The sequence below is a fragment of the Saccopteryx leptura genome, chromosome 5, assembly GCF_036850995.1.
Source record: "Saccopteryx leptura isolate mSacLep1 chromosome 5, mSacLep1_pri_phased_curated, whole genome shotgun sequence".
Lineage (NCBI taxonomy): Eukaryota > Metazoa > Chordata > Mammalia > Chiroptera > Emballonuridae > Saccopteryx > Saccopteryx leptura.
In genome coordinates, this window is record NC_089507.1 from 126,353,083 (window position 1) to 126,368,308 (window position 15,226).

The 15,226-nt window shown below is 37.0% G+C and overlaps 1 protein-coding gene across 1 annotated transcript in view; it reads left to right on the forward strand.

The window, feature by feature from the left end:
* DNAJC1 (DnaJ heat shock protein family (Hsp40) member C1) overlaps positions 1–15,226 on the forward strand; it is a 251,994-nt gene that overhangs the window by 137,017 nt on the left and 99,751 nt on the right. Inside the window, exon 7 of the mRNA XM_066384590.1 lies at positions 9,483–9,573. Within this exon, the coding sequence (XP_066240687.1) occupies positions 9,483–9,573 (91 nt within the window). The remainder of the gene's footprint in view (positions 1–9,482; positions 9,574–15,226) is intronic.

The following is a 15,226-nucleotide window of genomic DNA, read 5'->3' on the forward strand; positions in this document are numbered from 1 at the left end:
ATTCCAGCTGCCCTTTGCTCTTCCATATCTTCAGTTCCCTCTCTAAATCAGGTCATTTTGCTGACTTGCCTCTTAACGGCCTTCTTCTGCTGTGGCGTTTTCAGTAGGGTTTCCTCTTCCCATAGCCAGTCTCAGATTGATTTTTCAGTTGAAGGAGAACCAAACTTAACATTCAGCAGCACGATTTCCATTCACTTTTGCAAACTGGATCATTTTGAACTTGAATTCATCACTGTACAAAAATCTTTTTGAGCCATTTCTGGGCAGAATGTGGCAAGACTTAACCTACTGTAATATACCAGTAACAAGTGCGAAACAGTGAGCGCAAATACAACAAACGTGCAAAAGCGGGAAATGCAGGTAAAATATCTACAACAATGAGCGCAAAAAAGCAGGAAATACAAGTAAAGAAAATCTACAGCCACTGTATAAGATGCACCCAGTTTTTAGACCCCAAATTTTTTGGAAAAGGATGTGTCTTATACATGGGGAAATACGGTATTGCAAGAAATTTCCAGCATACATAGCCCTACCCCTTCCAGCATACATAGGTTACCTAGGAGCTATGTCTAAGAAATAGAGGAATCTTCTCTGTTGTGCCATGGCTTTTACCTTAAAAAATAAAATAGGATCTGGCCAGGTGGCTCGGTGGATAAAGTGTTGACTCAGTGCACCAGAGGTTGTGAGTTCCGCCCCCAGTCAGGGCACATAGGAGAAGTAACCAATGAGTGCACAACTAAGTGGAGTAACTAAGTTAAACGATGAGTTGATGCTTCTCTCTCTAATGTCTCTTCTCTTTCTCTCTCTTTCTCTTTCTCTCAAATCAATGGAAAATTTTTTAAAAATAAAAGTTGCCTAAGAGTAAAGGGAATACTATATATAATACTCTGTACAGTCAGGGCCTTTCCTTTCTAGCCCCTTTGCTTCTGCTTTCTGGGACTCTGTCAGAAACCAAATAAACAACATATTCACAGCTAGTTAGTGGGGAAAGGGCTTCTAAAAGGCAAGGTGGCGTTTGTATCAAGCTGAGCTGCTTGCCCTCCTACTCAGTTAAACACATATTTTCCAAGGGATGAGGAAGCTTACTTTTTAGTACCCTAAAAACGTTTATTTGAAACTCTGCAGATGAGCATACTTTATGTAGAAGATATGTGAACAATGAAAAAGAACAGAAAAGCCCATCTAATTTTTATGAGGCTGAAATTCTACTGCTACAGAAAGACATAGGGAAGCAGGAAAATTGAAAGAGACCCCACATTAAGACAAAGATTTCATTCCTTTTCCCCTCTGTAATGAGGCCCCAAGATGCAATTACTCAGAAGTGGAAGGGAGGGAGAGAAGGAGGGAGGAAGGAAGAGAGGGAAGGAGGGAGGGAGAAAGGGAGGGGGGAGGGGAGGGGAGAGGGAAGGAATACATTTTCCCATCAGCAGAATAACTAGCTGGATAACTAGCTTTTTTATAGTGAATGAATAAGCTGTCTAATCTTAAACTCCCTATCAGAGTATTGAGGGTGATTGTAATTATTATAAAAGTTGTAGAAGGATTCTTATATTGAATTGTGGCTGAACAGATGACTAATACAGTCTCTTCTGTCTCTTAGCTCAAATAGAAAAAGTAGGCTTTAGGCCAGGGATCCCCAAACTTTTTACACAGGGGGCCAGTTCACTGTCCCTCAGACCGTTGGAGGGTCGGACTATAAAAAAAACCTATGAACAAATCCCTGTGCACACTGCACATATCTTATTTTAAAGTAAAAAAACAAAATGGGACAAATACAATATTTAAAATAAAGAACAAAATAAATTTAAATCAACAAACTGACCAGTATTTCAATGTGAACTATGGGCCTGCTTTTGGCTAATGAGATGGTCAATGTCCAGTTCCATATTTGTCACTGCTAGCTGTAACAAGTGATATGACGTGCTTCCAGAGCCATGACGCATGCATTTCGCGTCACCGGAAGTAGTACTGTATGTGAGCCGCCACATACAGTACTCCAGAAGCACAGGATGCGGGTCCTGTGCTCCTCTCACTGACCACCAATGAAAAAGATACCCCTTCCGGAAGTGTGGCAGGGGCCGGATAAATGACCTCAGGGGGCCGCAGTTTGGGGACCCCTGCTTTAGGCTTTGCATCAACTTGAATTCTCACTCAAGCAGAGAAAAGTCTTGTTTTCTGTTTTTGTTTTTTTTTTAAATTCTTGTGAATCCAGTGTTATTATAGTTCTGCACAAAAAATTGGAGTCTTATTCAAAGTATACAGTTTTAGCCTGACCAGGCGAAGGCACAATGGATAGAGTGTCGGACTGGGATGCGGAGGGCCCAGGTTTGAGACTCCGAGGTTGCTAGCTTGAGCGTGAGCTCATCTGGTTTGAGCAAGGCTCACCAGTTTGAGCCCAAGGTCGCTGGCTTGAGCAAGGAGACACTCTGTCTGCTGTGGTCCCCCAGTCAAGGTACATACGAGAAAGCAATCAATGAATAAGGTGACGCAACTAAGAATTGATGCTTCTCATCTCTCTCCCTTCCTGTCTGTCTGTCTCTCTTTGTGTCACAAAAAGAGAAAAGTATACAGTTTTAAAGTTTTCCTGTATTTAATTTTATTACACATTATTTGTAATTCTGAGATTATAGTGTAAGTCTATGATTATATCCTTATACCATAGAATGATAAATGGATTATAGTATAAGAACCAAATTTGGTGTAGTGCAAATGACTTCTATGGGCAAATTTTTAGAAATATACTTGATGATATTTTCCTATGTGGAATGTTATATGTGAGTGTCAAACGGAAGAGATTTGTGTTATCAAGCAGTCAAAAAGAACTGGATGATCACACCTCTGTGTATCCTGCCTGCAGTTACCTCTCCTCAGAGCTCTTCCGTGTTTCTCACTCCCTTTAAGACAAGTGGTAGCATTTCCCGGCTCTTGCTACTCTAGATCAGCCCTCTCCTTTCTGTGTTTCCCTGGCGTTAATATTAGGAAGGTTATATGGAGAAGTAAAAGTAAACCAAAACATGACAATTCCAGTTCAGTGTGTTATTTTATCATTTATTATTAAGTGAACTCTGTCAGTAATGTTAAAAAGTTCATGGTATGAATCTCTTCCATCTCACAGCTCACATCTCACATCTTCAAGTCTTAAATAAATTGTCATCATCATTATGAAGCCTTTCCTAATCAGGCCAACTGAAAATTTCCACTGCATATCCTCTGTATTAAACTTCATAACATTTACTATTCTTTTATAATCAGGATAGACTAGAGATCATCCTGAAATCCCAGATTTTAAATGACATGTGATATTTCCATCCGGAGCCCATCCAGAACTAGTTCCAGGACCCCTTCTAATCTCAAGAGAACATGAAATGTGGGCAAACAGATAGAATGTTTGGTGAGCACCACTCTCCTAATAATTCATTTACCAAATATTTATTGAGTGCTTACTATGTGCTAATTACTCTTCTAGGCACTGGAATGTTTTTTAAGACAAAAATCCCAGTTCTCAAATAGTTTATATTCTATATTTTGGTTAATAATTTATAGTTATTTTTATACATACTTTAAGGACAACTGCCTGTCTTATCATATAATCTCTGTATATCCTAACAAAGTACAACACATATTATTGGTTCAATAAATAAATATAAGTAAATGTAACTGTTTACTGCCTTCTTGTATAGGAGCTCTTGCTCTACAATTACATACAAAGAACACCCATGATTTAATAAGTTATTATGTTAGCCATGGTTCATATAAAATCAGTCTCCCGCTTGTCTATGCAGACAGGCTTTGAGCCCTTCAAGAAATTTTGTTAGGTATTAAGGAGTTGTTTCTAGAATAAAAAACTTTTGCTCATGTTTCATCTATAAGATTTATAAGCTCCTTGATAATAAGAACTTTTTCTGTTTATAGCAGTGTAAATTTCACAGTTTTTTGTTTTTGTGACAGAGAGAGGGACAGATAGGGACAGACAGACAAGGAAAGGAAGAGAGATGAGAAGCATCAATTCTTCGTTGTGGCTCTTTTGTCTCCTTAGTTCATTGATTGCTTTCTCATATGTGCCTTGAGGGAGGTCGGGGTGGCTACAGCAGAGCAAGTGACCACTTGCTCAAGCCAGCAACCTTGGTCTTCAAGCCAGGGACCTTTGGGCTCAAGCCAGCGACCATGGGGTCATGTCTGTGATCTCACACTCAAGCCAGTGACCCCACACTCAAGCTGGTGACCCCACACTCAAACTGGTGAGCCCACACTCAAGCTGGTGAACCCATGCTCAAGCCGAACGAGCTTGTGCTCAAGCACGCAACCTTGGGGTTTCGAACCTGGGTCCTCCGCATCCCAGTTGGACACTCTATCCACTGTGCCACCACCTGGTCAGGCCATAGTTTTATTAACAGTGTTATAGAAATAAACCTAGGCCGCCCAGAGCTCTGATTGATTAAAGTAAGCATTTTTTCATTTAATATTTATTAAATTCAAAATGGTGGGATCTTGATAACATTATAAGGAGTGAAATAAGTAAATCAGAAAAAAACAAGAACTACATGATTCCATACATTGGTGGAACATAAAAATGAGACTAAGAGACATGGACAAGTGTGTGGTGGTTACCAGGGGTGGGGGGAGGGAGGACAGGGGGAGAGTTAGGGGGAGGGGGAGGGGCACAGAGAACTAGATAGAGGGTGGCGAAGGACAATCTGACTTTGGGCGAGGGGTATGCAACATAATTTAATGACAAGGTAACCTAGACATGTTTTCTTTGAATATATGTACCCTGATTTATTAATGTCATCCCATTACCATTAATAAAAATTTATTTAAAAAAATATATATATATTTATTAAATTTCTATTATGTGCCCAAGCAGTATCTACAAAGATGGAGGACAAATTTATATCCACAAAAAAATCTACAGGGTAGGGCAAAAGTAGGTTTACAGTTGTGAGTATGGGAAACACAATTTATTCTTTATTATTTATTATTGTGTTATTTTCCATATGAAGAACTGTAAACCTACATTTGCCCCACCCTGTATAATTTTCTGTGTAGGTAAATAGGGGTTTATTTTGAACTCACAATGTTACTTTGTGTTTGTTTTTTCTATTTTAACAGTTGTATTCACATATATTAGCCCCTCATGAAAAAAGGGAGGGAAAAAAGGTTGAAAACAACTTCTCTTATTTAACCCCTTTTGATTACATAACCCCCCTTAAAATATAACTTACAAAGAATTGCTACCTGGTCTCTTCTTGACTCTTACTTCCTAAATCAGTCTATTTCATTTTCAGATCATTTTAATTATTAGGAAGCTCTTTATATTTATCCAAAATCAAAATGTTCATCTCTGGAGCCATATGTAGTAATTTATTTTTTCCTATAATGACCCTATAGATGTTTTATGATAGTAGCCACGTTATCCCTGATCTTCTCATCTCCAGTCCCATTAACTCTAGTTTCAAGCTGCCTCACCATTTGATCACTTTCTTTTTACAGTCTCCAGTCAGTGAATCTTAAAGAGTGCTGTACCAATGTATACAAAGACATTTGGCACAATGGAGTTTGTTGAATACAGCAGAATTACTTGACATTATAAGTATATAAAGAAGCAATGCTTCCTAATGGGCATATTATAATTACAGTTTGAACATACAAGTAACATGAAGGAAAGAAAAAGCATGAGGAATATTTCAATAAATGCTTACAAATGGAACAAAATGAAGATGAAATTCTTTGCTTACAACAACAGTGAGTGAGACTAGGGAATATATTAAAACTGGAATTAGGTGGCATAGGTTAAGGTTAAGGTGATTGAGTACATTACAAACCTCAGATAAGTGTGATTTTCAGATCTAATGAGTATTTTTTCTTTTTTGAATGAGAGACAGACAGGGACTGAGAGACAAGAAGGGAGAGAGATGAGAAACATCAGCTCCTAGTAGCCTCACTTTAGTTGCTCATTGATTTCTTCTTATATGGGTCTTGTAGGGGGGGGGGCCTCCAGCTGAGTCAGTGACCCCTTGCTCAAGCCAGCAACCTTGGACTTCAAGCCAGCAGCCATGGGGTCTTGTCTATGATCCCCACACTCAAACCAGTGACCCTGTGCTCAAGCCGGCAACCTCGGGGTTTTGAACCTGGGTCCTCAGCATCCCATGTTGACACTGTACACTGCGCCACCACCCAGTCAGGCTCTAATGAATATTTCAAAGAGGAACTTTTAGTGGAATTCTGTGCTATATGTAGCAGGAAGAAGAGACATTAGCAAAGAAATGTTCATATTTGGTAGGATCACTAGGAAGAGGTTGATGTTACCCAGTAAAAGGTTTTTGCATGAGGTGGAAAGGATATAGGTAAAAAGACGTTGTGAGCAAGAAGGTACAGAGGAGTTTTATTTGATACCATATGAAGTAGAAAAACCCATTCTTACATTGTGGTGGAGAACAAGGTTTTTAGCAAAATATTGAAGTAATAGCAACGATAATGAACACATTTAAAGCCAAACTGTACAAAATGTTATTTGAAGTATTTCCCATATGTTAACACATAATTATTCAAAAGCTCTATGAGTTAGGTATTATTATTACACCAATTTTATAAATGAGAAAATTCAGCCACAGAGCTGGTTAGCTCAGTGGATAGAGCATCAGCTTGCCATGCAGATATCCCGGGTTCGATTTCCAGTCAGGGCACACATGAGAAGGAACCATCTGCATCTCTTCCCCTCCCTCTCCCCCTTCTCTCTCTCTTTCCCTCTCACAGCCTATGGCTCGATTGGTTCAAGCATAAGCCCTGGACGCTGAGGATAGCTTGGTTGATTCAAGCATTGGCCCCATACCAGGGGTGCATGTGGGAGTCAGTCTCTCTGTCTCCCCTTCTCTCTCTTAAAAAATAAATAAATAAAAACTACTCTCAGGAAAGAAGCTAATATGCTTATTCATTCATTTACGTCAGTGAATAACCATTATGGTTTAATATAAAATAATACTACTACAAGGTTGAGTTTTTAAGGGGCCATAAAACCTTAACCCAAAAGCTTGTTGAAATTTAAAGTATATACAGGCATCGAAGAAAAGGTTGAGTGCATAACATCCTTTGCCCTCAAGTTATGCCATTATTTAGCTGGTCCAGGCATGTGGGAATTTTTCTAGTAGAAATGAAGTAGGGACATAAAAGTGAGAATGGAAAGAATAAGAGATACTTTTCCTTTTTACGATTTTATTTATTAATTTTAGAGCGAGAGAAAGGGTAGGGAGGAGCAGGAAGCATCAACTCACAGTAGTTGCTTCTAACATGTGCCTTGACAGGGCAAGCTCGGTTCAAACTGGCAACCTCAGCATTCCAGGTTGACTCTCTATCCACTGTGCCAACACAGGTCAGGCAAGAGATTCATTTTTATTATATTGATTCAGTAATTTTAGAAATACTCAGTTTCCCTAATTCATTATCAGGTGAGGAGTTCTGAAACAACCCCAAGAGACAGAGATGCCAAAAGAAATCTTTAACTTGAACAGTCATTGATGAAAATAGATAATCCCATCCTGGGGTTTAAGTGTTTATTCATTTACATCTGAATTGAGGTAGAGCCACGGATTGATTTTTGTTCCTTTATTTTCTGCAGAAATAAAAACCCTCTCTTGTGGGTTTATGATGATCTGCACTAGAAATATTACAACCTGTGAATGTTACCTAGAAAAGCAATTTTTAACTTTTTCCATCTCATGGCACACAGAAACTAATTACTAAAATTCTGAGGCATATCAAAAAAATACATTTTTTACCAATCTGACCAAAAAAAATAGTTAAATTTTGATTCATTACACCGGATGGCTATTGTTGTCTTGGCTATTTTCATTTTTTTATTTGACAGGTCTAAGGGAAGAGGTCAGTCCCTCTGACTAAATAGTCAGGTATTGCATGTTGTAAAGATTCTTGTGGCACATCAGTGTGCTGTTGTGCACTGGTTGAAAAGAACCACTGCCCTAGAGTTATTTTTGATACCTCTCTTCTTATTCCACAGTCACCAAGCTCTTTTCTTTCTTTCTTTCTAATGTGTTTCTCAGATGTTTCAGTCTAGTTTAGTTCCGTGTACACTATTGAATATCTGTTTTATGCCAGATACTGTGCTCTGGACATATAAAACACTCCTGTCTTAAATTTCTCACTTTCTAGGAGAGAATATAACATGATTCAAGCAATCATAGAAGTGTATGTCACTACAGAAGCAGTATACAAGAGAGAATTACTCTGTTAGGGAAGATCAGAAAGACTTGCAAAGGAGGTAATGCTTGAATAGGGTTTTATATTACTTTGTTGTTTTCTTTTTTATGGGTGGGGAGGGGACAGGGACAGATAGACAGGAAGGGAGAGATGAGAAACATCAGTTCTTCGATGTGGTGTCTTAGTTGTTCATTGATTGCTTTCTTATACATGCCTTGACCAGGGGGCTCCAGCTGAGCCAGTGATCCCTTGCTCAAGCTAGCGACTTTTGGGCTCAAGCCAGCAACCTTGGGATCATGTCTATGATCTCACACTCAAGCTGATGAGCCTGCACTCAAGCTGGAACCTTGGGGTTTCTAATCTGGGTCCTCAGCATCCCAGCCCGATGCTCTATCGACTGCCACCTCCTGGTCAGGCTTAAATGGGGTTTTTAAGGATAAATGGAGTTCTTTGGAATAATGGCAGGGAGCAAAATATTCTTGTAGAGGGCAAAGCATACGTAAAGACATGGAAGGCCTGACAGCTACAGGTATTATTGCTATAGAGTAGATGAAGTTTTGGTCAAGGTATGGCGAAAGTGATGTTTTTGCTTTTTTCATTGTCAAGAGCTTCATAATGCCTAGTATCAACTTTTTTCTCCCATGTTTGTGATTATTGAAGGCCTAGTCTTTTTTCAGTACTCTGCTAAATCTTATCTACTCCTTGAGATTTTAGCCACTGTATCTTGATACCTAAGCATTTGTATACAGCATGTGTTCTCAATCCTCAGCCCTTAGTGATAGAAACTGGTATCTCTGTGCAGTAGAAGGAACAGCAACTTCCACTTGTGTCTACATGGTCACATAGGGTTCATATCAGACTTGTATATAAGTTCAAAAAATTTTGGAGTTAAAGGACTAATACGAAAATAGTATTTGTATACCAATACAATTTACTATACCAAATAATTGAATTCAGTTAAACAAGTGTCTTTCTGCTTTCTGTCCATGTAATAATCGCATAATATTGAGAAAATAGACAGTGGAAGAAAACAGGAAGAGCACACCTCCCGTAGCTGAGAGAAAATACTTAAATTTATACTCATGAAATTCTGGCTTTAATCAGCTCTTTAAGAGAGAAAAGTTGCAGAGAAATATTTAGTTCTTTTTGTTCATAAAATCAAAGGAAGATTGATTATTAAAGAATATGCTGTTTTAAAATGAAGTTTTGTGGAAAATACCATTAAAGCAAATTGACTTTTATGTTAATTTATTTGTAACTTCTTTTTTTAGGATGCTGGGCAGTTTTATGCTAAATATAAAGAAACAAGATTGAAAGAAAAAGAAGATGCATTGACTCAAGCTGAACTGGAAACACTTCAGAGTGAGTTTTATACATTGCCTTGCTATAGTAACAAAATCATATAAACCTGAGTGTTTAAGTTAGGATTTTCCCTTAAATTTAGTAGTAATTAAATTTTCTGTGCTTTCTTTGCCACTCTCTCAATAGTTACTTGTACTTAATATATTATATGTGGAAAATACTATAGTAGTGATTACTAAGCCATCTACCGTTTGATATCAGAAGAAGATAAAATCAACAAGGGGTCATATAGTTTCTCATGTCTAGGAGTCATCTAAAATTTAGAAAGTCCTAAAATACTCCTAAAAATATTCTACCACTGTCATTGTCATTGATATTTGGTGTCAAGTCTCTCCAATTGATCACCCAACTTGCTGTATAAGAGTAGTAAATGCCTGGCCTGTGGTGGCACAGTAGATAGAATGTTAGCCTGGAATGCTGAGGTCACTGGTTCAAGGCCCTGGGCTTGCCCGGTCAAGGCACATGTGGGAGTTTATGCTTCCTGCTCCTCCCCCCTTCTCTGTCCTCTCTCTCCCTCTCTCCCCTTCTCCTTTCTAAAATGAATAAGTAAAATCTTTAAAAAAAAAAAAAAAAAAAAGGAATAGTAAGTGAGAAACCAGGAAATCAATGATACTTGTTTTGGTAGATTTTGTTCCATGTGTGTTACTGTTGATTAAATTATCAGTATGTTGAAGTCTTCCATTGAACACTAAAGACAGTTATTGCTGGTTTTAGGAAAAGTGGCACATAAAAGGTATTTTTCCCAGCCCTGGTCTTTTTTGTCTTATTTTCCAAATCTTCATCTTTTACACACATATAGTTTGTTCCTTTATATTCTTTTATTTTTGTTCAGAGCATTTACCACTACTTAGCATGAATTTATTGATTAATTTTGTTTACTTTCTGGTTCCCCCAGTAGATATAAGTTTATGAGGGTAAGGGCTATTGTTTCTTTTTTTTTTTTTTAATTTTTTTTTATTTATTAATTTTAGAGAGGAGAGAGAGAGGGAGAGAGAGAGACAAAGAGAGAGAAAGAGTCCTTGGCACATATTAGGGGCTTAATAAATACTCATTGACTGAATTCATGGAGGTTAAATCTTTATTCCTTTAAAAATTCCAAGGTGAGTATTTTTGGTTCAGATTTCATTCCCTCCATGGACCTGGATTCCTAGAGAAGTGCACAGTGTGCTTAGTGCCAGTCCGGGCACAGAAGACAATCCTGCTTACTGTATACCTATAAATGAGTATACATGATAGTTCTGCAAATCAGTTTATGTGCTTTTGAGGGTATGCAGTAAAAGCTATCCTACATTGTATACTGGTTCTCTGCCTCAATGACTGTTTTAGGTATAAAATGACAATATACCAAAAGGTAGTGTATTATATCATGCATTTAATACTTAAATAAGAATGATAAAAGAGTTATACAAAACTAGATTATGTTATATGAAAGAGTTTTAAAATATTAATGAAAAAATATCAAATAATACATGACAAAAAAACAGTATAACTGTTAAGATATTTCCATATTGCTTCTTGATTGACAATCTCAATTGCAATATTTTTCACCTATGAATGGAATGAACATCACTACAGGCACTTAGAATATGCTATTGCACAGATGAACATTAAAAAATAATAAGGAATGTAAATTTGTGATTTCCACATTGAGCGGCTGCCCAGGTGCCCACCTTAGAGAGAACCCTGAATACAAGTGCCATTTTAACAACCAGTTCACCAAACTCAACAAAAAATTAGGTATCAGTTCTGCCAAACCAGTGCGAACTAGCCGAATTCCACCACGGAGTGTATAGTAGTTATTTAGCCAAATCAAACTGGAAAAGGGCAACTGTGGTATTAGTATACCACTCATTCATTTCACACATTAAATATAAAGGAAAATGGTGTTATCTGAAAATCCTAGCTTTCTACCTTCACCCTGACACTACTAGACCATTGCTTAAGAAGAGACAAGAATTATGTTCTCTTCAAATCCCAAAGTGCATTGCCACTACCTAAATGTTGCCTTTGAAGATTTTAGTTTCCTGATCTATCAAAAAACAAAAACAAAAAAAAATGTGTTGGACTACTAGGTGATCCCTGTAATAGTTTTCTGTTGCTATTATAACAAATGGCCACTAATTCGGCAGCTTAAACATAAATTTATTCTCTTACAGTTTTGTGGGTCAGAATTTTTTCCAAAATTGTTCAGTTTTTTTTTTTTTGTTTTTTTTTTTTACAGAGACAGAGAGTGAGTCAGAGAGAGGGATAGACAGGGACAGACAGACAGGAACGGAGAGAGATGAGAAGCATCAATCATCAGTTTTTCATTGCGCGTTGCAACACCTTAGTTGTTCATTGATTGCTTTCTCATATGTGCCTTGACCGCAGGCCTTCAGCAGACCGAGTAACCCCTTGCTGGAGCCAGCGAAGGAACCCCTTGCTTGGGTTCAAGCCGGTGGGCTTTTTGCTCAAACCAGATGAGCCTGTGCTCAAGCTGGTGACCTCGGGATCTCGAACCTGGGTCCTCTGCATCCCAGTCTGATGCTCTATCCACTGCGCTACCGCCTGGTCAGGCTCAAATATTTTTGTTCTAAGAATTTGGTAGCAATTCTCAGACTTAATAATTGTCTGTTATTTTTTGTTATTGTTTAATAAAAAATTATGTAAAGAAGCACATTTTAAGATATGAACACTGTGTACCAATAAATATGTGTAATAGTTTTCTAAAAAGTTTGAAAATTCATCACTAGCTTATTATTTCTTGAAACTCAAAATGGAAATACTAAATACTAGAAAGCATGGTGCGGAAGGTGGTTTGATTTGGGGTGATGGGCACAGAATGCAATCAGTGGTTCAAATGCTATGGAGATGTTTACCTGGAATCTGTGTACTTTTATTGATCAGTCACCTCATTAAATTTAATTTTCCAAATAAAAGCAAAGTATATTAAAACAATACTCAAGCTAGGCTTTGAGTAGTAAGACTTATTTCATGCATGTTTTGCTATCAGTTGTATATTTAGAAAGGTGATGGTATCAGCATTTAAGAATATTAAAATACAGTCACATTATTGTTAATAATGTCAGAAACTGTCATATGTTTTTTAATGTAGTCTCTAATGGTTACATGCAAACAATCTTTTAATTAATTTTAACTTCATTACAGTGTTATTATGCATTGTATACTTTAGAATTAATACATAAAGGCCTCTAATCCCCCAGTGTGCATTTCATTTGCCCCTATCCTTCTTCATTTTAAAGAGCATCATTGGAATACTGAGTTCATAATAACATTTCCATCTGCTTACTTGAGTAAATGCATCTTGTGCAGATTAGGAATAGCTGTTTTATGCTGCCTGTTGTCATGACCTAATTGCTAATCTGCCCTCAAGTCTATCTTTTACTGCTGAGATTGTGCACTGTCCTCTGAGGACTACCCTAGAACTATATCGAATAGGGTGTGGTGATCTTATTCAAATGGTATTTTAGAGGGAGAAATATAAAAAGGGTACTTTTTTAAAAATATTCTTCTGGGAAGTCTTTATGCAAAAAAATGTGATATCTATTTGGAAAATTTTGGCATTTATTACAAACTTTTAATAAATTTTATGTTTCAGGTTTAAACAAATTGAACATATATGACTTTTTCAGTGTTAGCACTTTTATACATTTTCTAATTGTTTGAGTTTTATTCTAAGCCCAAAATTGTGAATTCTAAGTGCTGTAATAAACACTCCATGTCATAAATGAAAGAAAAATTCATTGGAGTTAGTTTTATAAAGAATTGATTGTAAAAGTTAAAATTTGAATAGACAAAGGGGGGAGGAAGGATGGAAAGAAAACTTAGAATTTTCCTTACCTTTTTCTATGTTCCTTATATGATTTAAGAATAAAGACAAAATCAGCCTAACCAGGTGGTGGTACAGTGGATAGAGCGTCAGACTGGGATGCGGAGGACCCAGGTTTGAGACCCCGAGGTCACCAGCTTGAGTGTGGGCTCATCTGGTTTGAGCAAAGCTCACCAGCTTGGACCCAAGGTCGCTGGCTTGAGCAAGGGGTTACTTGGTCTGTTGAAGGCCCACGGTCAAGGCACATATGAGAAAGCAATCAATGAACAACTAAGGTGTCACAATGAAAAACTAATGATTGATGCTTCTCATCTCTCTCGGTTCCTGTCCCTAGCTATCCCTCTCTCTGATTCTCACTCTGTCTCTATTAAAAAAAAAGAAAAGAAAAAAAGAATAAAGACAAAATCAAATAATCAAAACCCTCCTGTCAAATATTTCTTTATATCTGCAGAATTAATAGTTCCAGAAATGAATTAAGTTTTCTTGTCCCCATTGCATGCCCAATGATGGCTCTAAGTTAGGGTGCTAGATGGACAATGAGAAGGTGGGGGACAGAATATGCTTCTTTAGAGTGTTAGGATGGCAAAATATTCACCTTCTCTTGATGCTGGTGTTGATTTATTTGTAAGTTGAATCATGTTGGTAAGGAAAGGCCAAAGGAGATAGGGCAGAGGTGGCCCCAATTTAGGTTAGAACATTTTTCATGTGGTAATATAGGATGCTCGTGGATGGGAAAGTACCATCTGACGTAACTAAAGAAAAGGCATTTAACCAGCCATTAGCTCCAGTACATTTGGAAACATGACCACAAATAGAAACTCTGTACGTTAGGAACCATATTTGTATGAAAACCTAAAAGGGAGCCCTAGTCCTAAGAGTTTATATTTAGGCAAAGAATATCTTTAAAATAGTATTATTTTCTAGGTACTTTGCTCTAATTAACTGTGGAATGTTAATTTTTAAAATTGTACAGATCAAATATAAATTTACAGTTCTCTCAGCATTTCAAATTATAATGTGGTATGTGCTTAAATATAATAGTCTTAGTTTTCCCACTGAAATGACTCAAAAAAATTTTATCAATTTAATATATAAACATTTATGGCTATAGAGTAAATACTCAAATTTCAACCAAAATTTTACTTATCAATTTGGAAATGTACATGTTAAATATACTTCATATAAGATGATGTATCAGTGTATATATAAGCTCCTTGCAGGCAAATATTTTTGTTTGACTTATTTATAGCTGAAATCTCAAAGACTAGAACAGGGCCAGGCATGTGGTAGGTACTTAGTAAATGTTTGTTGAGTAAATTAATACATTTAGAAACAACATATTGCTCTTTTCTACTTCATGCTTCTTAAAGCAATTTATTAAAACTCTTTAAACATTTTTTTTATTTTTGTCATTAATAAAACTACTTTTTGAGTTATCATCACTGCTTGCTTATTCAACAAAGTATATCATCTTTATTTCCATGTGTAATGCTTTCACTGGAAATTTTATTCCAAGTCACAAGTACCTAATCATGTAATAAGATTTCCCCCTTTTTTGCATGCTTGCTACAATAAAACCACCGTATTGCCTTTTTCCCCAACATTTTTTATTATAAAATATGCATAACATAAAGTTTACTATCTTAACCATTTGTAAGGTAAGTTGAGTGGCATTGAATATATAAATAATGTTGTGCAATGATCAACCCCACCCATCTCCCATAACTCTTACATCCTGCAAAACTGAAACTCTTTACATATTAAACAATAACTTTCCATTCTAAACTCGACCCACCCCCTGATAACCACCATTTTACTTTGTCT